The following is a 23,895-nucleotide window of genomic DNA, read 5'->3' as shown; positions in this document are numbered from 1 at the left end:
TACACTCCAAAAACAGAAGAGTCCTTGAAAGGTACAAATGTACAATATATATATATAAAAACACCCAGCACGCCCCTGCGGGCGGTTTATCCTTCAAGCTCGGGTCCTCTACCAGAGGCCTGGGAGCTTGAGGGTCCTGCGCAGTATCTTAGCTGTTCCCAGGACTGCGCTCTTCTGGACAGAGATCTCCGATGTTATTCCCGGGATCTGCTGGAGCCACTCGCCTAGCTTGGGAGTCACCGCACCTAGTGCTCCGATTACCACGGGGACCACCGTTACCTTCACCCTCCACATCCTCTCGAGCTCTTCTCTGAGCCCTTGGTATTTCTCCAGCTTCTCGTGTTCCTTCTTCCTGATATTGCTGTCATTCGGAACCGCTACATCGATCACTACGGCCGTCTGCTTCTGTTTGTCTACCACCACTATGTCCGGTTGGTTAGCCACCACCATTTTGTCCGTCTGTATCTGGAAGTCCCACAGGATCTTAGCTCGGTCATTCTCCACCACCCTTGGGGGCATCTCCCATTTTGACCTCGGGACTTCCAGGTTATACTCGGCACAGATGTTCCTGTACACTATGCCGGCCACTTGGTTATGGCGTTCCATGTATGCCTTGCCTGCTAGCATCTTGCACCCTGCTGTTATGTGCTGGATTGTCTCTGGGGCATCTTTACACAGCCTGCACCTGGGGTCTTGCCTGGTGTGATAGACCCCAGCCTCTATGGATCTTGTACTCAGAGCTTGTTCTTGTGCTGCCATGATTAGTGCCTCTGTGCTGTCTTTCAGTCCAGCTTTGTCCAGCCACTGGTAGGATTTCTGGATATCAGCCACCTCCTCTATCTGCCGGTGGTACATACCGTGCAGGGGCCTGTCCTTCCATGATGGTTCCACGTCTCCCTCCTCTTTCTTGGGTTTCTGCTGCCTGAGGTATTCACTGAGCACTCGGTCAGTTGGGGCCATCTTCCCAATGTATACTTGGATGTTCCTTGTCTCATCCTGGACTGTGGTGCTGACACTCACCAGTCCCCGGCCCCCTTCCTTCCGCTTAGCGTACAGCCTCAGGGTGCTGGACTTGGGGTGAAACCCTCCATGCATGGTAAGGAGCTTTCTTGTCTTTATGTCAGTGGCTTCTATCTCCTCCTTTGGCCAGCCTATTACCCCAGCAGGGTACCTGATCACGGGCAGGGCGTACGTGTTGATGGCCCGGATCTTGTTCTTACCATTCAGCTGACTCCTCAGGACTTGCCTGACCCTCTGCAGGTACTTGGTGGTTGCAGCCTTTCTAGCGGCCTCTTCATGGTTCCCATTTGCCTGCGGGATCCCCAGGTACTTGTAACTGTCCTCTATGTCTGCAATGTTGCCTTCTGGTAGTTCAATCCCGTCAGTTCTGACTACCTTCCCTCTCTTTGATACCATCCGACTACACTTCTCCAGTCCGAACGACATTCCAATGTCATTGCTGTATAGCCTGGTAGTGTGGATCAGTGAATCGATGTCTCGTTCACTCTTGGCATACAGCTTGATGTCATCCATGTACAGGAGGTGGCTGACAACTGCTCCGTTCCGTAGTCGGTATCCGTAGCCAGTCTTGTTAATGATCTCACTGAGGGGGTTCAGGCCTATGCAGAACAGCAGTGGGGACAGAGCATCTCCTTGGTAGATCCCGCACTTGATGGTGACTTGTGCTATGGGCTTGGAGTTGGCCTCTAGTGTTGTACGCCACATCCTCATTGAGTTCCTGATGAAGGCTCTTAGGGTCCCATTGATCTTGTACAATTCTAGGCATTCCAGTATCCAGCTGTGGGGCATTGAGTCATAGGCCTTCTTGTAATCAACCCAGGCAGTGCACAGGTTTGTCAGTCTGGTCTTGCAGTCTCGGCTGATTGTTCTGTCTACCAGTAGCTGGTGTTTTGCGCCTCTGGTATTCTTGCCAATTCCTTTCTATATATATATATATATATACATATATATATATATATATATATATATATATATATATATATATATATGTGTGTGTGTGTGTATAATTTTTTTTTTTTATAAAAATTGAGGCAACTTTGTCTATAGTCCAGTGTATACAATGTATGAAAAGATCTTTACTGCAGATACTACTATGGCTCTGCAGATTTTTTCTTTTATTTTAACCTATGTGACTTTTCATTTTAGAAACAGATTGGAATTTTGTGTTGTAAGATGTATGAGTAAGTGTTCTAAGATGTATCCCAAGATGTATGACTTTTCATGCTTTCTCCCAGGTGGTACACACTGTAAAATCTCTGAGAAACATTGAAAAGGTAAGGGTATGTGTGCTTTTGGAAAACATTTAAAGCGGAACAGAATCTTTGAAACAAGCTAGCTTAAAACATTTGTAGAATATAAACAGAGCATCTGCTTCTCTTTACAGCTCTCACTCCACCAGGGCACTGTTTGGCACTTTCTAATGCACAAATGTGGTGCATGTACTGCAGGAGACATACAGACAACTAGATGGTCCAAAATTTGGCCTACCTATTATTGAATGAGGTTTTAGTAGAGTTGTGGCTGAACCCCAAAAAATATATCATTAATTTTATTCTCCCCAATGATAATGTTATGTTGGAATGTTATTAAAGAGCGTCAAAAAAATGTTTCAATCCAGTTTGTTTTGCAGATTCTGTATAGCAGCTTTAACATAGGGAGAACACAACTTCCAGATTGTATGCTTTTCTTTCCAAGTGCCTTAGACTAGTTTCTGTTTTGCCTGTCACTATTCCTGCCTGTTTTCTTACCTGGTTCTTCCTGACCTTGTACTTTCTCACGTTCCCCTCTTTCCTCTCTCCCTTTTTGGACTGACAGTCATACACAAATAGATTGTATTCAATTAGATGAAAAAATTACATTAATATGAAAAAAATATTATTAAGATCGCTAATAAAAAGTCCTCTCTCAGTGTACTTTCAACCAAAACGCAAGTAACCAAACCACAGGTATATCTAATAAAAGCTATAAATATTGAAACACTGATCCAACATTATTCTTGATTGACGGATCATTTGATCTTACACTTTCACCTGAATGTGGCTCCTTTTTAAAAAAAATACTTCCTTATATCCATTATGAACCTGGCTGTCTCTCTGTACACACACACACACACACACACACACACACACACACACACACCAGGAGTTATAAGGTTAATGGGCATCCAGTTAGCTAGCTAGTTAGTACCTTGGGCACATGGACATATGACAAAATATCTATATTTTTGTTGTTAAACTATTACGTCTCAACAAAGTACTTTTTCTATATTTTTAGTAGTGTGTCACACAGACAACATGCTTTAAAAGTGCTTGCTCATAGAGGGGTCATATGTTTATTTATCCCCCCCAAAAAAACAAAAAAACAAACAAGAAATTAGAGTTCTCCAATGCTGCAGGACTTGTCTAGCGATTTCCCGGAATAATGGCAGTGTAGATGAAGCTTGTGACGTTCACTTTCTTTCCACATCCAGGTGTTCTCTCTCACCAACCGCCAATCAGCCAGGGTGTTTTAAACACGGAAACACACAGATATACAGCAAACGGTGAATAAAGAATAAGGAATGTGTTTTTAGGACAAACGTGTAAACCTGGTATTTGCATTTTTGCTTCGGTGTTTTGTTTTGATTATTTGTAGCCGATTCACTGCTCCAAACAGATGTTGAATGTATTTTGTCTTAAATGCGTTTCGTGATGAATTGCATTATTAGAGTAAAGACGTATGACGCACCTTCTTAGGCAAGTGTGTCAGCATAACTGCAACTGGAACACAAATTTCTCCTTCGTCATGTGATCTATGTCTATCTTGAGCAACTCTGTCGAGACGGTTGCGTATAGGCGTCAGGTGCAATTCTTGCATCATTTGTCAAGACTTTGGGTAGTTCTCAGGAGATAAAGTATCACCTGAGATATAAAAAGAAAAATATTGCAGTATACCAAAACATGTACCAACTTGCATGAATAACGATCTTTTCACAAATACAAAAGCGTTCCGCCAAAAATAAGAATTACATTACTTTTGAATCCAACAATAACAAAAGAAAGACGAGGTTCATAATCTTGTTCATAATCTTCATCTCGGTAGGAGCTAACGATTCAAGGCATGAAAATAGTGCTGGAATTTACGGATCCAGCTTGAGTTCTATTACTCAATTTTACTGGATAAATTGGAAAGATATGGTATTCGAGGGAAAGCTGGTAACTGGTTAAAAAGTTACCTAACAGGTCGGGAACAATATGTTAGCATAGGGCATTACCATTCAGAGAAACTTGGTATTACATGTGGTGTTCCCCAAGGGTCAGTGTTGGGACCAAAACTTTTCAATGTATACATAAATGATATTTTTGATGTTTCTCAAGTACTTAAACTCATACTGTTCGCAGATGACACCAACATATTTTTCAGTAGCGATGATTATACTGATCTTGTAATGACTGTAAACAGGGAGCTAAAATTAATAAAAAAAAATGGATGGACATAAATAAATTATCATTAAATATAAATAAAACTAAAGCAATGTTTTTTGGTAATTTAAAATATAATATAGAATTACCAATTATCATTGAAGGTGTACCAATTGATAATGTGAGTGAAAACAAATTTTTGGGAGTTATAATTGATAACAAAATTTCATGGAAACCCCACGTCAGACACATAAAAACCAAAATTTCCAGAAGCCTCGCAGTTTTGAACAAAGTGAAACAATTCCTTGATAAAGATGCACTTCGTACTCTGTACTGTACCCTGGTTCTTCCATATCTTACATATTGTGTGGAAGTGTGGGGAAATACATATAAAAATACAACTAATCCATTAGTCACAGTACAGAAACGAGCACTGCGTATTATTCACAAGGCTGGTTATCTAGATCATACTCACAAATTCTTTCTTCAGGCAAAGTTACTTAAATTCCAGGATCTGGTTAATTACAATACATCCATAATTTTGTATAAAGCTTTTACTAAACTTTTACCGGCAAATTTACAAACTAGATTTGAAATTCGAGAAAAGGTTTATAATGTGAGAGGCTTTGGAGAATTCAAATTACCCAGAACTCGAACAACCCGTAAAGGCTTTTGTGTGTCTGTATGTGGTGTGAAAATCTGGAACAGTCTGAGTTTACAATTGAAACAATGCAAAAATATTCATAGATTTAAATTTCTCTACAAACAGTTGGTCTGGTCACACAGTATACTCAATGATGGGTTTTAGTGTGCTCTGTAATGTCTGTCCTCTTACCATTGCTGGTATGGATTCCAAAATAAAAAATAAAAAATAAAGTGTGCGTATGTATGTACATATATGTACTTGTGTGTGTAGATATATATGTATGTATATGTATGTGTGTTTGTTACTTGTAGTTATTACTGCCTGTTACCTGTGGTAATGCAATTTATAATTTATATATTCTGTATTCAGTTATGAAGGCTCTAATTGTTGGTTGCGAGCTGCCGCTTAGATGCTTGTATCTGCCCGGGGCTGTTGATGGGTCTGTATGCAATGATGGGCGTAGCTGCGGGAAGTTTATTGTTTTTTTTTTTGTTGATGAGTGAGTATAGGGGTGGGATTTAATAAGTTTTCTTCGTCCCACTCCTTTTTCAGGCAAGTTTTGTTTTTTGTTTTGTGTATTTTATGTTCAATATAGGTATTTGTTGTGCCTGAAAATGAATAAATAAATGAAAAAATGAAATGAATGACGTTGCATCTGAATGGAAATCGGTGTCTACATTCCACATGACAAATGTTTTTTGTAAGTCTTAACCAATGTTGTTGTCACTTTTAGGCAAGCACATTAGTCGTGTGTGCACTCCACCTTCTTGGCACCGGACAGGTGGGTGTGGCTGATATATATAGGCTCATCCGTCTGCACTGCTTCACTTTCAGGGCAATCAGATTCAATTAAAGTGGTCCAAAATGCTCCTATTTGGGGTTCTACAATTTGGTATGTTTTTTTTTGGTTTTTTTTAAATATTTTTTTTTATTACAATTGTGGGATATATTTCGAATAATTTAAATCACAGTTTTAGAAAATTGAATAATAATGTTTTTCGCTCATTTTTCAGCTTTGGTGGTTTTCGCTTGCGGTAAGTAGGGTTGAATTTTTCTTCTAAAAGCTGATGTGCATGCTACATTTCACATTGCCAGATTTGTTATTATTTTTGATGAAAATTAATTCATTTTTTTCAGTGGACAATTTAACACTTTTGTCGTCAGCTAGACCCCAGATTTATTGCATGCCTTGCGTGTCCACTCATCAATTTTGTTGTTGAAAAATAAAATCTGGCAGTGTGACTGATTCTCTCTTCTAAACGGACTCAGTTCTTATTGAAATATGTGCTTGTTGACAGAGCCCACAGGAGATACTGATGCAGCCTCTAGAAACGACTGTTACCGGTGAGACAGACTTTCCTCACCTTATGTGCGAAGACCTCCAAAGTGAAAGGACACTTTCCAATCTAAGCAGATAATTTATTAAGAATCTACTTGTCAACTCTTGACATCGTGATATTTTTGAGTACAGGGAGATGTTAAAACGTGATCCCTTCAGTCATATTGTAGCTAAGCAGTGCATCTACACGCACACCGATGGTCTAGTCCAGGGGTCAGCAACCTTTAACACCCAAAGAGCCATTTGGACCCGGTTTCCACGGAAAAGAAAACACTGGGAGCCGCAAATACTTTTTGACATCTAAAATGAAGATAACACTGTATATATTGTTTTTTACTTTTATGCTTTGTGTGAACAACTAAGGTGTGTTGCTTTATGTAATTAACGTATTTTGAACTCTTAAAAAAAATATAACAAAAGGAAAGACACCCAGCTGAACAAAAATGATCCATGTAGCAAACAAAAACTGTTGTGAGCCGCCACACACATATCGCCTTTGTGCTTTTGGAGCCTTGACCTGACTTTTAAAAAAATAACTGGGGAAAAAAAGCACTATGCTGCTAAAAAAAATGAAAAATAGATATTTGCAAAATTCTGCCTAAATATGTATTTTACCTGGTTAATGTGTGTGGCGGGGCGTGGTCTGCAGCGCCGCTGCAGGGGAGGCGAACGCACCTGAGCGGCACCCGCAATCACGCGTCGTCGCCTTAAAGTCTGTGCTATCTATGCTGTTGTGTTGTTATGTGTCGGGCTGTGAGCAGAAAAGCGACAGCCGGCTGTATACGTACAGCAACCGTGTGTGAAAAGTGGCCTATAAAGAAACATCGTCTGGTCTGCCGTGATATCTTTATAATGGGACTTCTGCTCCTGAACCTTTGCACACAGCGTCTGCAAATCGGGGCTGTACGAAGTCACTTTCATCTTTATGCAGGACTATAAGCTGTTATATGTGAGGGGTGAGCGGTGTTTGATTTTAACATAGTTCACGGTGGAGAATAGCTGCTGACATAATGTGGATCCGAAGACCCATAATTGGCCTACTTGGGGTTGAAAGTCCCGATAAATGCACGGCGTTTCGGCGGGTATACCGGCTTCCGCGAGTGTGACGCTTATTTTGAGCGATCAAAAAATAATAGAATGTAATTTTATTTTTATATTTCAATATCACAATCTTATAATTTAGAACTACAAGTTAAAAAAAAGAACTAATATAAATAAAATACACTTCAGCTAAATACTTCTAATTTATTTTCCCAAACCACGCGGAGCCGCAGGTTGCCGACCCCTGGTCTAATTAGTAGCGGTTTTTGACACGGGCGGTTGCCACCACGATGCCGGGTGGGCGGGCATCGGCAAAAAAAATAAATTAAATAAAATAAATTAGCTGCCCCGACATCATGCCAGGCACCGATCGGCTTTCTGACGCTCATTTGCTGGGGGTAAGGGCGAGGTGCGCCCGCTGCTTGCGGCACAGGGAGGAGAGGACGGGGCAGCGGTGGATTCTCTGGCTGGCTGGAGCAGCATCTGATAACCAACTCGCAAAATAAAACAAAATTTAAAAAAAAACCCCAAAAACAACAACAAACACGAAAACACCAGACACATGATGAAATGCTAGGTAAACCTTTGTGAGTGTGTGTGTGTGTGTGTGTGTGTGTGTGTGTGTGTGTGTGTGTGTGTCTGTGTGTGTGTGTGTGAGAGAGAGAGAGAGAGAGAGAGGGAGAGATTCTCTAGCGTTATTTTTGTGCCACTATTCTGAGCTCACGTTAAAAAAAAAAAAGTGAGCGCATGTAAAGAGCAAGTCTAGACTTGCACCTGCAAATTCTGCAAGCTTGCATTTTGAGGAGAAATTAAAAAGAATTTTATTTGAGCCAAGAAAAGCTAAATTTGAGTGAACAAAATTCATTGCTGCGTGCAAAAAATGTATTTTACTGTCTGATATTATCCATACACACACACACACAATAGCAGCCCCTCTCGCTGAGTTTTTGCATTTGCGCTTGCTCGCAATGTGCTGCTTGCGCTCTCAACATTTCTGCCCGTGCGCTTTCAACTCTTTTTGTACACCGTTATATTTGTGCCACAAAACCAGCCAATCACAGACAGGGAGATGTTAAAACGTGATCCCTTCAGTCATATTGTAGCTAAGCAGTGCATCTATTTGCACACCGATGGTCTAGTTGTATGTAGACGTTAACATGTTTTCCATCAGAGGGCAGTATAATAAAGCAAAAATGAGGAAATCTGTACAGATTTGACTGTTCAGATGATGTGATGATTATAGTTAATATATATATGTACTTTAATGTCTGTGAAAATGACTGTCAGTGTTGATATCCTGGGTTTGGTTATCTTCGCTTTTCAGAAAAGACTGTGATGGAACAGTGTATGACATCCAAGAGGCTACTTGCTGTGGAAACAGACTTTACCCAGGTGGAAGTTTGTCTTGTTGTGGAAATGAGCCTTACAATCCTGAAACAGCCACTTGTTGTAAACACAACATCACAGGTAATAATTTATGAACTAGCTACATAACTAAAACTGGAGTTGAATTGTACCAATTTAGACTGAAAGGAAGCACAATAGCACAGTGTTTAGCACTGTTGTCTAGGAGTAAGAAGGTCCAACATCCAACATCTGGCTAGGGCCTTTCTGTGTGGAACTTTAATGTTCTCCAGAGAACATATAAACTGGGTTTTGGTTCCATGTCCTCTCTCCTCTTTCAGCACTTGGTATTTCTCAAGTTTCTCATGTTTCTTCCTGATGTTGTCAACATTTGTTATAGCTACATTTATCTCTGCATGTCCCTGTATATGTATACTATGCTAGTCAGCTGGTTATGGCATTCCAAGATGCTAGCCCTTCCTGCTAGCATCTTGGAACCCCAACCTGGTAGGTTGGGATCTACCACACCAGGTAAGACCCCAGGTGCAGACTTGCAGACTATGCAAAGATGCCTCTGAGCCATCAGCACATAACAACAGGGTGCAAGATGCTAGCAGGCAGGTCGTACGTGGAATGCCATAACCAAGTGGCTGGCATAGTATACAGAAACATTTGTGCTGATTATGGCCTCGAAGTCCTGAGGTCAAATTGGATATGCCTATCCATTTTTATAATTTTTCCCAGTTTTTTTTTGAGTGGACATCAAAGCTCATCCAGCTCATATTTTGTTCTAGGTTTCCAGTGACTCAGTGCTGCTCAACTAAAAATGAAAATACCACACTAGACTGAACTTTTTTGTTCTCTTTAAACTTGTGGACTTTCTGGTACTGATTTTAGACAGTGGTTCTAGTGATTGTGTCTTGTTTTAACAGCCAGTGTTACTCAGGGTCTGAGTGAAAAGGTGTCCAAGTGCTGTGACCTAAAGGTGTACAACCCAATCAATGAAATATGTTGTCAATCAACCATCATATCAAAACGTGGACCAATGGCTGAATGCTGTGGTAAAGGTGAGCAGACACACAGTTGGAAAAGAAGACTAAATTAAATTTCTGTGAAATGTACTCCATTCAAACATTTTGAGGATATTGGAGCAGCTTCTCAGTTGAGTTATATTTGAAGTCAAAAAAAAAAAAAAGACAATGATCTTTTCCACAGATGTTTTTGATAAGGACAAACAGTTGTGTTGTGGTCCAGCTGATAATAAGACAATTCTGGTGAGGAATTCCCGTCACCATGAGTGCTGCGGTCACAGCCAGTATGACACTGAGACTCAGTGCTGCTGTTCAAATGAGGAGAAGTTGGAGATACAATCGAAGGATTCATCCTGCTGTGTCAAGAATTTCAGTCCAGGTCAGCTCAGTACATAATAGCATGTCATTCTTTGCTGAATGGATTTCATGACATTTTTTGTAGTTTGAATCCAACTTTACATATCAGTCTTTAGGTATGTCAAACTGAGGCGTCTGCATGGTTACATTTGCTTAAAAAAATAATCAGCTTTCGATTAGTTTGCTTGTAGCAAATTTCCCTTTTTCCATTTTCCTTTGGATGGTTAAAGGAAGCTTATGCTAATTACTGTGAGTGAAGCCTGTATGTTGACTTTGTCTTTCCCTCTACAGGCCTTTCAAGTGGAAATTGTTTTGTTTTTTGTTTTTTTCAGTAAACTGAAATATAAGCTGAAATTAAGCATATTTCCTTCTTATTTAAAAATCTTGATGCTTTTTGTCCACAGGTGTGGAAAAACAGGTAAGCACACTGTAACAAAAGTATTAATTGCCTTAGATTGGTCAATAAAGAAACGTATTGGTCCTTTCTTAAACAATAATTTTACATCCCATTTTATTTTACAGATCACAGAGCTTCAACCCAACTGGTAGGTTAAAGGAACTTTTTGCAATTATTCTAGGTCTTTGTCAGCCCTTGGCATTTCTCAAGCGTCCTTCTTTCTAATCTTGCTTCTTATAGCTAATTGTATCACCACGGCACTGCTCTCTGCTTTTTCACCTTTGTTATGTCTGGTTGGTAAGCTATCACCAGTTTGCCCATCTGTATCTGGAAGTCTCAAAGACAACACAGAGGCACTAATCATGGCAGTACAGGAACAAGCCCTGAGCAAAAGATCCGTAGAAGCTGGAGTCTACCACACCAAGCAAGACCCCAGGTGCAGGCTGTGTAAAGATGCCACTGAGACAATCCGCCACATAACAGTAGGGTGCAAGATGCATACAGGCAGGGCATACATAGGACGCCATAACCAAGTCACCAGCATAGCATACAGGAACATCTGTGCAGAGTATGGCCTGGAAGTCCTGAGGTCTAAACAGGACATGGGTGGTTGTGAATGACCAAACTAAGAGCCTGTGGGACTTCCAGATACAGACAGACAAACTGGTGATGGCTATGAACCGGACACAGTAGTGGTAGACAAGCAGAGGACCCAAGCTTGAAGAAGGGGTAAGCAGGGGGAAGAGGGGAATTTTTAATTCATGTAATTTACATCCATATCTATATGTTTATATAGTTCTCTCTCTCTGTCATGTTCTCCCCTTGCCTGTGTTGGTTTTCTTCGGGTACTCTGGCTTCCTCCCACAGTCCAAAGAAATGCAGTTAGTGGTGTTAGGTTGATTGGTGATTCCAAATTGCCTGTACGAGTAAATGCAAATGGTTGTCTGTCTCTCTGCGTTAGCCCTGCGTCAGGCTGGCGATCTGTCCAGGGTGTAGCTTGCCTCTATGGTAGCTGGGATAGGTTTCAGATATAGGTATATAAGATGTATCACATACCTCTAAAGATAGGTAAAGGGACCATTCCACTTTCCATTTATTCCGGTTTGACTTTATTAAATGAAATCTCTATACATATTTTACACTTGTGTGCCATACATTAGTCTATGCTGTTTACAAAAGAACAAAAAAACAAACAAACTATTAATTGTGTTCGACTTTGTGGTTTTGTTCATGTGATGTGGACAGCTTGTGTGTTTATTTTTGCCCGTCTTTGTACATCCACAGCACTGAACCAAACACACACCTCTGTGGGTCATCATGTTACAATCCAAAGGAAAGTCAGTGCTGTGAGAGAAATCAAAAGCCTCACTGGTTCTGTGCCTCAGGTAACACCGTCTCCATGTTTGTTTTGACATTTATCCACTTTATCTGTTAGTTACTAGTTGATGTGACTTGGCACCACAGGGTGATCTTAACTATACAGCTTCAATAGCAGTTAGAGCTTTTTGGTATCTTGTGTGTATCAGTGTGAAAGCAAAGAACTTCAACAAAATACTAAACTAATAATGTAAATCGAAAATGATATTAAAATAAGAAATGGTGCAATTTTCGCTCATTTTGAAGTCATAAACCTTAAACAGTTCTAAAAGACGGGGACAGGAACACATATACCTTTGTACTCCTTTTTTTGATTTTGCTGTGCCCTACGTGTTTTCCGTCTGTGATGGTTCTCGAGCCAGCTTTGTACTCTTTTACTACCATGTAATCTATTATAAAGAATAACTGGGCATTGTCTAACATGAAAAAAAGACATCTGCATGCCAGCAAGTTCTTCCAAATCCTCGATTTATTTTTCAGTAATAAGAAGGCTTTCATGATGCAAGTTACTCAAGCCCCACACCCTAACAAATGGTTTGATGCTTTAACTCAAAAAAGAGCAGTATTTCATGCCACAAACAGAGTTCAACTAAATGTAAAATATTTGTTGTTATAGGCAGACAATTAGCCAATAACAAACCCTGCTGAAAATAAGGCAAAAAAAATGTGGGAGGAAGCGACAGTAAAGGCTGTGAATAAAGCCACAGAGACAAATGACTGAACGATTTGACTAAAAAACAGAATGTTGGGAAGAGTTGTTTCTGTCTGACTTACTTCTCAGGTTGCCCTTAGATAAATCCAGACAGTGAACTAAATTTCTTTATGCTTACCGACAATGAAGCATGTGTCATCATACTTTGAGACGGTTAAGAAGTCTGTCTTGCGAGGATCAACGTCATGGGAAAAGCAGGTGACGCATGAAAGCCTGGCTAATGAATAAAGAGCAAGTGAAATTAAAAGACAGGAGGGGAGAGAGACAAAAAGCAAGTGTTTTTTTTTTTCTTCCTTAACTATGGAAATGACTCATTAGATGAGCAACATCTTTTGGATAAAACTAGCTCCCATAAACTGCAAACTCCAAAAAGGATGTTAGCCCAACAACACATGGCAAACTGCAGCTCGTTTGTTAAAAACATTTCTGGAGATCTGAATGGGTTCATTAACTTTGTTGTACCGCTATAACTTGTTATCTTTATGACATGTTGTTGAACCAGAAAGTCACCCAACTCTTTTTTCACTTATTCCCTCCACTTTACCACAGTTTTACCTCACTCTGATTTTTGCACATTTGGCTTCACATGCCATCAGGGTTCTTTTTTCTGACAGGTAATTCCTCTGTGCGTCGCTTACCCTTTGCAGATGGAGACAATAAACTTATGTCTATTAAAGAGGGTATTGTATTTGAAACTCGAGTAGTAAGTGTGCGAAACAGGGAACGTGTATTTTCTTCTCTCTCTAAGTCATCTTTTCCACATATCATTTATCTCAACATGTTCAGTCTGATAAGTTTTTATTGCAACTCCTCTCTCTTCTTTCCACCTTTCTGACCCTCACATCTCTCTATTTAGGTCTAAGCAAGACGACACCAACTGTGTATAACCCACGCACACAAGTCTGTTGTGATGGATGTGTATCTGCGTGGAAGCCTTGGATAGATCAAGTAATGGACTAATTGCTTTACTTGTTATTCTGGCTGCTTAGCTGGAAGAGTTTTAATTTTAACTTTTTAATGCAAAGGTTAACAATTTTTATCTTTTTAAATTAGCTAATGTATGCACATTCATTTCAGTATTAAATTCTACTAAAAGAACACTTGAATCTGGAGCACTGACAGGAATGGTACAGAATGATCCCAGAAGAAAAAAAGAGCTTTTTCTATGCAAGTTTGATCAGAGAGCTCTGAGTTCCACCCTGCTCCTTTTATACAGTAACCAAGGGTATTTACGATCTGATGTCTAAAGGTCATCTAAAGGCATAGGTAGCAGTTACAACTAATGCAAAAGTGTGTGTGTGTGTGTGTGTGTGTGTGTGTAGGATATCACCTATGTGCATTTGAATGTGTAGAGGAAAAGCCTGGTTTTGTCTGCATTGCTTCACACTTAAATTCATTGCCTCTGATTCTTCAAGTGCTGTGGAGAGACGCCGTATGGCTCGGCACAACGTGGAGTTCTGTGTTGTAATAAGACCTTGTACGAGGGCAGAGACGATGGAGAGGAATGTTCAGAGATGGGTATTCCTTACAACCCGGCTAAAGGGACCATGTGTTGTTCTCACTTTCATGGCAGCCCAGGACAACACTGCTGTGGGACAGAAATTTACCAGCCTCATGCTGAGATCTGCTGCAATGGACACAGGTGTGTGTGTGTGTGTGTGTGTGTATGTGTGTGTGTGTGTGTGTGTGTGTGTGTGTGTGTGTGTGTGTGTGTGTGTGTGTGTGTGTTCTTTTTAATGGTTTTAAACACTTGAATTTTTTTTTAAATCACATTCATATTCACTGGTATTATATTTGCTTTTTTTGTTTACTCTTAATATCGCACCCTCTACAGACAAAATTACAACATCATTATGATAAGAGGAGCACCTCAATGTCACCTGTATATATTTCATTTTGTTTAATGTACTGGGATATTTGTAATTAGAGCTATTTGTTATATTTTTGTAACTCTGTCACTTTTTTGTTTTATTTGGTTTAGTTAGTTAGTTACTGTTCTTACTGTCATGGAACAACTGTGCCCACATAATCTCCTCTGAGATTAATAAAGTAAATCATTTACAGTGGGGCAAAAAAGTATTTAGTCAGCCACCGATTGTGCAAGTTCCCCCACCTAAAATGATGACAGAGGTCAGTAATTTGCACCAGAGGTACACTTCAACTGTGAGAGACAGAATGTGAAAAAAAAAAATCCATGAATCCACATGGTAGGATTTGTAAAGAATTTATTCGTAAATCAGGGTGGAAAATAAGTATTTGGTCAATAACAAAAATACAACTCAATACTTTGTAACATAACCTTTGTTGGCAATAACAGAGGTCAAACGTTTACTATAGGTCTTTACCAGGTTTGCACACACAGTAGCTGGTATTTTGGCCCATTCCTCCATGCAGATCTTCTCGAGAGCAGTGATGTTTTGGGGCTGTCGCCGAGCAACACGGACTTTCAACTCCCGCCACAGATTTTCTATGGGGTTGAGGTCTGGAGACTGGCTAGGCCACTCCAGGACTTTCAAATGCTTCTTACAGAGCCACTCCTTTGTTGCCCGGGCGGTGTGTTTTGGATCATTGTCATGTTGGAAGACCCAGCCTCGTTTCATCTTCAAAGTTCTCACTGATGGAAGGAGGTTTTGGCTCAAAATCTCACGATACATGGCCCCATTCATTCTGTCCTTAACACGGATCAGTCGTCCTGTCCCCTTGGCAGAAAAACAGCCCCATAGCATGATGTTTCCACCCCCATGCTTCACAGTAGGTATGGTGTTCTTGGGATGCAACTCAGTATTCTTCTTCCTCCAAACACGACGAGTTGAGTTTATACCAAAAAGTTCTACTTTGGTTTCATCTGACCACATGACATTCTCCCAATCCTCTGCTGTATCATCCATGTGCTCTCTGGCAAACTTCAGACGGGCCTGGACATGCACTGGCTTCAGCAGCGGAACACGTCTGGCACTGCGGGATTTGATTCCCTGCCGTTGTAGTGTGTTACTGATGGTGACCTTTGTTACTTTGGTCCCAGCTCTCTGCAGGTCATTCACCAGGTCCCCCCGTGTGGTTCTGGGATCTTTGCTCACCGTTCTCATGATCATTGTGACCCCACGGGATGAGATCTTGCGTGGAGCCCCAGATCGAGGGAGATTATCAGTGGTCTTGTATGTCTTCCATTTTCTGATGATTGCTCCCACAGTTGATTTTTTCACACCAGGCTGCTTGCCTATTGTAGATTCACTCTTCCCAGTCTGGTGCAGGTCTACAATACTTTTCCTGGTGTCCTTCGAAAGCTCTTTGGTCTTGGCCATGGCGGAGTTTGGAGTCTGACTGTTTGAGGCTGTGGACAGGTGTCTTTTATACAGATGATGAGTTCAAACAGGTGCCATTCATACAGGTAACGAGTGGGGGACAGAAAAGCTTCTTACAGAAGACGTTACAGGTCTGTGAGAGCCAGAGATTTTCCTTGTTTGAGGTGACCAAATACTTATTTTCCACCTTAATTTACGAATAAAATCTTTACAAATCCTACCATGTGGATTCATGGATTTTTTTTTTCACATTCTGTCTCTCACAGTTGAAGTGTACCTCTGGTGCAAATTACTGACCTATGTCATCATTTTAAGTGGGGGAACTTGCACAATCGGTGGCTGACTAAATACTTTTTTGCCCCACTGTACGAGACAGGCAGAAATTCCAGACATACCGAAGGTCTTTCCCACCTATTTTTCCTTTCAATGCATTGAGTTACTAAAAGAATTTCTCTGCCTCATCACTCTGAGTCTCTGTCTGGGCTTGGTGCTTAAAACCTGTGCATGTGCATGCTTGTCATGACTCCAGTGTTCAATGAATGTACATTCATATTCAGTAACTGCATTTATTGCAACATTCAATGTTTTGTATTGCCATATGGGCTGGAACCAGTGTTAATGTATGAATTATCACACAACTCAGTAGCTATTCATATCCAGGTCTCAGTTGCTGTTTTATGGTAGGCTTTGTAACAGCTGAACTTGCTGAATCTTGGTGGCTCGTAAGATGCAGTAACTATCAGAGCTTGTTTTCACGAACTTTGCTGCCAGTTGTGGCGATACCTAAATACCAAAAGAAGATCATATTTATGTTTATGTCTTTCTTTATTTGTTATGTGTCATATGTCAATGAGAGGAATGTTATAACAAAAAAAAAAAATAAGTTAATGAACATTGCTCATTGCTTTTTAAAACATGATGCATTGTTTTTCCTTTTTTAATCCCTGGAGAAAATAATCTTATCAATATTTTGCATTACTTTCTAACGTGGCATTAGACCCATGATCATATAATCACTAGTTAAGAATACAAACCTTAAACTACAGAGCCATATAGACGCAGATCCAGCAACTCTGACGATGTTCTGTTTTTTCAGTGCACAAATGAAGACATTATCTTTTATGCTAACATCTAGCAATACACATATAGACTAATGTAATTCGCCCTCTTATGAACATATTTATCACTCTTCTTATTTGATATTAATTTGTCCCTCTGTTTCCCAACCAGGCATCTCAAATCAGAAAACATTTACTGCTGTGGGGTCAAAGCCTACAACATTAAAGACCCACAGATGAAGTGCTGTGCAGGAACACTGTACAATCTGACATCGTTAGACAAGCATGGAGGGGATGCACAATGCTGTGGATCCATTCTGCAAAGGCCACAGGTAAAGTCAGTGACACAAATGACAGCAACAAATCATTTTGTATTTTCTACTATTGTTATGCGCAATTCTGACAGGCTTCATCTTGCTCTTGTGGTCATTTTAAAATGTTGTACAAAACATGATTTAGCTACTATAAAAGCTACTTTTGGCTACTCTCTTATTCACAAGGGATTATCACAGTGACTAGTAAACCTTGGCAGATTTTTATGCCTTTTTGTGTGAAAAAATATGAAGGATAATGTTTAAAGAAAGGAAACTTATAACTGATAGAAAATGATAGGGCAGGAGAAAAACCCTGAGGAAACCAGCAGGTCCACACCACTATGCAATTGAAGTATTATTTACTGAACAGAAGCTTTGTTTGAAGCTTTGTTTAACAGCATGTTAGAATGCATTTGGTCTCCGACTGTCTGTATTGTGCAGAGCTTAAAGACATAGGGAAGGCAAGGTAAGTTTATTTATATAGCACAATTCAACAACAAGGTGATGCTTTACAGAGACATTAAAAAACAAAAACAAATAAAAAGCATGATTTAAAATTGATAGAAAAAACAGTAGATAAAATCAGAACAGTAGATAAAATCAGTAGTTAAAATGTAAGTTTTGAAATTTAAGCTTAAAAGTGTGGATTTGGTGCTTTATTCAAATGCAGCTGAGAATAGGTGAGTCTTCAACCTGGATTTAAATAAACTGAGTGTTTCAGCTGATCTGAGGCTTTCTGGGAGTTTGTTCCAGAAATATCGGAGAAAAATAAAAAATGTAATCCGATCCATTAAATATCACGAAAGCACCTCACAAAACTTGCAACACGCCGTAACTCACCTCAGAACGTTAGCACGTTGGAGCAGTATGCATCACGTGATAGAGCGGCTGTGGCATGCGGGACCTGTTGGTGGTCTGGATAACATGTGGAGCTTCGCTAGCAACCCGGCATTTCATCTCCGACAAAGTTATCCCGAGAGAAGTAAAGCAAGTGTGTAAGTCCATCTCTGAATGTTTGTAAAGCATTCCTGCCTTAAGCTTAACAAGCGACTGCCTCTTCTTGCTGCTACTTCAATCATGAAACTGCTTAAATGATCAGCTGATCGGCTTTTCTGTCGCGAGTCCGTGTCTCTTGTTTGCTTTTGGCCCACTTTGCACCAGAAAGAGGAAACCAGCGGCTGAACAACAGCAGCACGTTTAAGCTTGATCAGCTGTTGTTAGAATTTATTTAATATTACTTTCTACACCAGGATCTTTTTCTACGTAGCTGACGCTGGTAGCTGTGCAGGGGCGGATCTAGCAAAGTTTAGCCAGGGGGGCCGATAGGGCATTAACAGGGAAAAGGGGGCACAAAGACATACTTTTCTTTCTTATTCTCATTTAAAATGTCGAGCTTTTAATAAATAATTATCTGACACCCAAAGTTTTAATTTGATGTAAAATGAATAGAAGTCAATTACTGTATATAGTAACTATTAAGTCTAATATACTCTAGTAAGCTATAGTACTTTTTCCTTTGGGAATGTACCATCTGTGCAGTCTGCAATTTTGTTGAAGAAAGATGTTGAATCTATTTAATATTTCTTGAAAAATAATTGATTTCTGTGCATTTTTTTCACACTGCATCAAATTAAGGTTGATTACGTCGATTAAGCATCATGAGGTGGAGCGTGAGGGGTGGTTCCCTGTTTTTTATTTATTTATTTTTGTTGTTGCTGGGAGTTGGAACCCTATTAGTTAGGTTGCTTAATATTTACGCTAAGTACTCTTTAAAATACCAGAATAGGGAGGATGGTGTAGGTCTAAGTTTATTAGATTGATCAGTGTTGCTGAACTATGAAATTTTTTTTTTTGCATACAGGTATAACAGAATAGCTTTAGTGTAGTTGTTGTTTTAAACTTGAGTATGAACTTATACAAAATGCAGCAAGATATAAAAAACAGTTTTGTTGATTAAAAAACACTATATCGGATTCATATCGGTATCGGCAGATATCCAAATTTATGATATCGGTATCGGACATAAAAAAGTGGTATCGTGCCATCTCTAGTTGAGACATCAGATCTTTTATCCTTGAAATATTCTTGAGGTGATAGTAAGCTGATTTTGTTATTGTCTTAATGTGTTTTTCTAAGTTTAGGTCTGCATCCATCACTACACCCAAATTTCTCGCCTGGTTTGTGGTTTTTAGGTGTATAGATTGGAGTTCTCTGGTGACCTGTAATCGTTTTTCTTTGGCACCAAAAACTATTACTTCAGTTTTGTTTTTGTTTACCTGGAGAAAATTGTGGCACAACCAGTCATTAATTTCCTCAAAGCATTTACCAAGAGCCTGTACAGGGCCTTGGTCTCCTGGTGACATTGTGATATATATTTGTGTGTCATCTGCATAGCTGTGATAGTTTATTTTGTTGTTCTTTATAATGTCTGTATTCAGACATATGTCATTAAACACTTTGGTCAGAGCGGTTTCAGTGCTGTGGTTCTGTCTAAAACCTAACTGGAAGGCATCGTAGCAGTTATTCTGTTTTAAGAAGTAACTGAGCTGTTGAGAAACTGCTTTTTCAGTGATCTTACTTAAAAACGGGAGATTTGAGATCGGACTGTAGTTGTTCATTTGTGTCTTGTCAAGATTGTCCTTTTTCAGCATAGGTTTGATTACAGCAGTTTTTAGTGGTTCTGGAAACACACCTGACATTAAAGAAAAGTTGACGATCTGTAACAGGTCTGACTCTAAAGTCTTTGAGACCTTTTGAAAAAACTTGTTGGCAGGACATCTAAACAGCAGGAGGAGGAGTTCAGTTAACTTAAGATGTCCTCCAGGTCTTTGCTGTTAATAGGTTGAAACTGTTTCATGGTGTTTAAACAGTTTTTTGGTGGACACAGTACATATCCTGGATCTGCTGTTGATGTACCAATTGCTTGTCTAATCTTTTGGATTTTTTCTGTGAAGGATTTGGCAAAGTCAGTGCAGGCCATGGTCGAGTGAAGTTCAGCTGCCACTGACACAGGGGGGTTTGTTAGCCTGTCAACTGTAGAAAATAAGACCCGAGCATTATGACTGTTTTTAGTGATGATGTCAGAGAAGTAGGACCTTCTTGCACTCCTCAGTTGTAAATTATAATTGTGAAGTTTCTCTTTATAGATGTCATAATGAACCTGGAGGTTTGTTTTTCTCCATCTGCACTCAGCTTTCCTACACTCTTTTTTCATTTTTCACCAGTGTGGAGTTTCTCCATGGAGACTTTTTCCTTCCAGAGATAACCTTCACCTTAATGGGAGCAATAGTGTCCATTACATTTAACATTTTAGCATTGAAGCTATTGACGAGCTCGTTGATATACACAGGTGATTTTTTTTAAAGAAAAGAAGGATCTCTAATTTAAATACAGCTTATGTTGCACCATAACTATTATTATTAGGTTTTAAGCAGGTATATACTATAACTCAAGTAAGTCAAGGAAGTTTTTTTTTACCATGAATGTGAGATTGTGGACTGCCTGAATTAGCACAATGACTGCAAACTGTTGTGCTTTCATTAACCATAATTGATGATATATCTTCAAATCCAGGACATTTGCTGCTCAAGTGAGGACAAAGAGGTGCTGTACTCTGCCAAGACAGGGTTTAGCTGCTGTGGTCACCTCTACTATAACACCAGCCTGTGGTCATGCTGTGCTGGGAGGCTGAGATCAATCCATGAAGCAGGACAGGATCAGAGAAAGATGATAAAAGGTCTGTTTAGATGTTACACATTCTCTCTTACAAAGTAGGACTTAATTTTATGTCAATTTATCTTGATTGCACAACCTAGAGATCTCACTTTACCAATAATATGTCTATAATGTTCTTTGTTTTTCAGAATCCAGAGTTCTATCTGTGAATAATTTGAATAAAGCTAATCTTTGCAGAGGTATTATAAAAACATATTGGTAAAAAAAAATGATATTTATGAATTGATATGAATTAGTAGTGTAATATATTTGTGTATCTTTCTCCTTAGTGTACATTGGGGCTGTGGAAAGTGTCTCTCTGCAGAGCGTTGTGTTCAGGAATGTTTTGAAGGTCTATGGGATGCAGGCCAAAGTGAAAGCTCTGCCTTTGCCCTACGTCCTGGAAACAAATGATCGCTGTAGCTATCCTAAACTGATTCCTGGGAAGACCTACTTCTTTAACAAAGACAATATTTTCACTGGTTTCATCGATGATTCTTTTCTGCAGCCACTCCATTTCATTATTTCCAAGTGTTCACCTAGGATCACCACTCACCGAAAATTAATCAATATGCCTTTTGCATACTGAGCACTCACACTAAAGCTGAGTGTATGCTGACACCAGCCCAGCAGCTAGACCCTGAACTTCAAAATGTAACAAAGGCAATAATGAACAGATAGGCTGGTAGCATTATAACCTTCACTTCTAAATGTACATGTTTCTAAAACAGATATATTGTGGGGATTACTTTGTCTTTGAGCTGGTTTTTAATTTTGCTCTCTGTAGCTTAAGATTCAAATCTAATTTTCAATATAAGGACTGTTTTTAATACTTTATGGAATCCTTAAAATGTCAATCCTTTCAGGACTGTGTGAACTCTTTGGGACTTGTATATTGGACAATTGATATGCATGCAGCTTTATGGCCAAATGAAGCCTGTTTCCTCATTGTTGCAAACAAAGCAGATAAATGATCTTGAGTTTATTCTATGTGTTGAATGTGGCTTTGATAGATTTACAGTGGAGCTTGTGGAGCAGGGAAATTATTTTACTGCTATTGTTAAATAATCATCATTATTACCATTGCATTAATAATATAATCTTCAGTATGATCATTGCTTTAACAATGTAACAGATAGCTTTAAGATGGCCTTAAGATGTTTATGATGATGTTAACTTTGTATTCCAGGTGCAGTTATGGCTATTTTGTACACATTGCATATCTGTGCTTATTTGAGTTGATGTTCAGGTTCTTTAAAGGTCTTAAGCTTCACTGACGTGACTGTTCAGGTGATACATGCTGAGGGAAAACTAGAACATAGAAGGAATTGCAATACATGCTTACAAAACACTTATATATCAGGTCATTTCATATTAAGGTTTTAGTAGAGGTTCTTGGTTAAAACATTTATTTAGTAGAAGACATACACATAGTCTCAGTGAGCCTCTGGTCTAGTGAAAGGTCAGAAGTGCAACAGGTGAATTGAGAAAGAGCATGTGAGGTCGTGACACACACACACACACGAGTTAGATTTATTTAGAGAAGAGAGAGATTAGTCATGTCTCGGTAAAAGAGGAACCGTCCTTGTCTTCTCGGCAAGAAAGAGGAATTGAAAGGTTGACCGGAGGAATCGGCCATGAAAATAGAAGATGATCTTCTGGGTTAAAAGTCATTGTGGTGTTGATCTGATCTATGTATAAAATGTATCTGTGACGCATGAAGGGGCGTCAGTAAATCAAACCCTGATGCTATAAAATATCTGTTTATGCTTTGATTAAGTCGAAGATCAATTGCTGTCTGCGTACAGAGTTGTCTTCCCACACGTGTGTGTTCATTAAAATCATTGTTTGACCAAGATCTTCTGGACCATGGTGGTTTGTACTCTCCTTCCTCAATTTTGAACCTTAATATTTGGGGGCTTCGTCCGGTAATTGAGGAGGGAGGATTGGAGGTGTAGACGGTGAAATTCGTGGTCTGAGGTGGTCTGACGGGCAGACATGAATTCCAGTGGTCAAAGTGAGTGGGCATAAGCCGGCTTATCCAAAGGTAAGGCACTACCTGTTGAATTATTTCCAAAGTGTGCCAAATTGGATATGATAAAATTTAAGTCTACTCACTGAAATTACTGGTGGATGTCTGTTTTGATTTTGATGAAAAATCTCATGAGTTGAAGCAGTTAGAGTTCTGCTAAGAAGAAAGAAGAAATGAAAGCAGTTAAAGTCTGCTAAAGCAGTTAGAGTCTGCCAGGAAAAGTTTAAATACTGGGTTGAAGTCCCAAAGAAATTGAGTTAGAGTCTCAAGTAGTTTGGTAGGGAATTTGGTCATTTTGTGGGTTAAAGTCCCGGTTGGTCATTAGGTCAGACCTTTGTTGGTCAATTTGTGGGTTAGAGTCCCCATTGTCCATCAGGGTCGATCTGCCTCAGTCATACACTTTGTTGGGTGTTTTACTGTTGTTTCAAAGTATTATAAATTACTCAAGAACGCCAGTTGGACTGGTAGGAAGCGCAGAGCCCGGAGGTTATGCTCCCTCCTTGTCGTGGACGCGCGACATTGACCTGTCGGCGAACAGGGTTAGTTCAGTTTGGCTTAACTGTGGGGTACAGGGCATCCTGGAATTAAGCTAGGAGTTAGAGTCTCCTTACCGTTTGGAACGGTACCTGCGCTTTTTTGGTCAGAAGAAGTTGGACTTCGGGCGTGTAACTTTAACTTAAAACTTCGGGGTAAGCCTTGGCTGTGTAATGCCAAAAATAGAGCTTCAGGCAAAGTTTGGGTTGGTTGACGCTTTTAAATTGAGTTAGGGATTTTAGAGATGAGGCCAGAAACAGTTAAAGTCTGATACTG

At 39.7% G+C, this 23,895-nt stretch overlaps 1 protein-coding gene across 1 annotated transcript; it reads left to right on the top strand.

Moving 5' to 3' along the window:
• The first annotated feature begins 4,258 nt into the window (after positions 1-4,258).
• On the top strand, positions 4,259-22,901 carry LOC146559760 (uncharacterized). Its single transcript, XM_085243500.1, has 15 exons — positions 4,259-5,959; positions 6,081-6,101; positions 6,366-6,411; positions 8,772-8,914; positions 9,724-9,858; positions 10,007-10,201; positions 10,584-10,597; positions 10,702-10,724; positions 11,861-11,961; positions 13,522-13,613; positions 14,081-14,307; positions 17,198-17,357; positions 20,913-21,075; positions 21,203-21,253; positions 21,344-22,901. Exons 1-15 carry the CDS (start codon positions 5,932-5,934, stop codon positions 21,640-21,642), a joined length of 1,698 nt encoding a protein of 565 aa, XP_085099626.1. The 5' UTR covers positions 4,259-5,931; the 3' UTR covers positions 21,643-22,901.
• The last annotated feature ends 994 nt before the right edge of the window (positions 22,902-23,895 follow it).

The sequence above is a fragment of the Mchenga conophoros genome, linkage group LG14, assembly GCF_057382185.1.
Source record: "Mchenga conophoros isolate Kocher_MC1m ecotype Shallow Benthic linkage group LG14, M_conophoros_male_GT1.1, whole genome shotgun sequence".
NCBI classification, from domain to species: Eukaryota; Metazoa; Chordata; class Actinopteri; order Cichliformes; family Cichlidae; genus Mchenga; species Mchenga conophoros.
Note: the sequence above shows the minus strand (reverse complement) of the source record. Positions and strands in the feature narration are given on the sequence as shown.

What these genes read in the sequence shown, in the direction of transcription:
- LOC146559760 (XM_085243500.1), top strand. Translation starts at nt 5,932, where the DNA reads ATGCTCCTATTTGGGGTTCTACAATTTG. An exon ending in ATTTGGGGTTCTACAATTTG is followed by an intron (nt 5,960 to 6,080) that starts GTATGTTTTTTT and finishes CTCATTTTTCAG; the next exon opens with CTTTGGTGGTTTTCGCTTGC. An exon ending in TCACTGGTTCTGTGCCTCAG is followed by an intron (nt 11,962 to 13,521) that starts GTAACACCGTCT and finishes CTCTCTATTTAG; the next exon opens with GTCTAAGCAAGACGACACCA.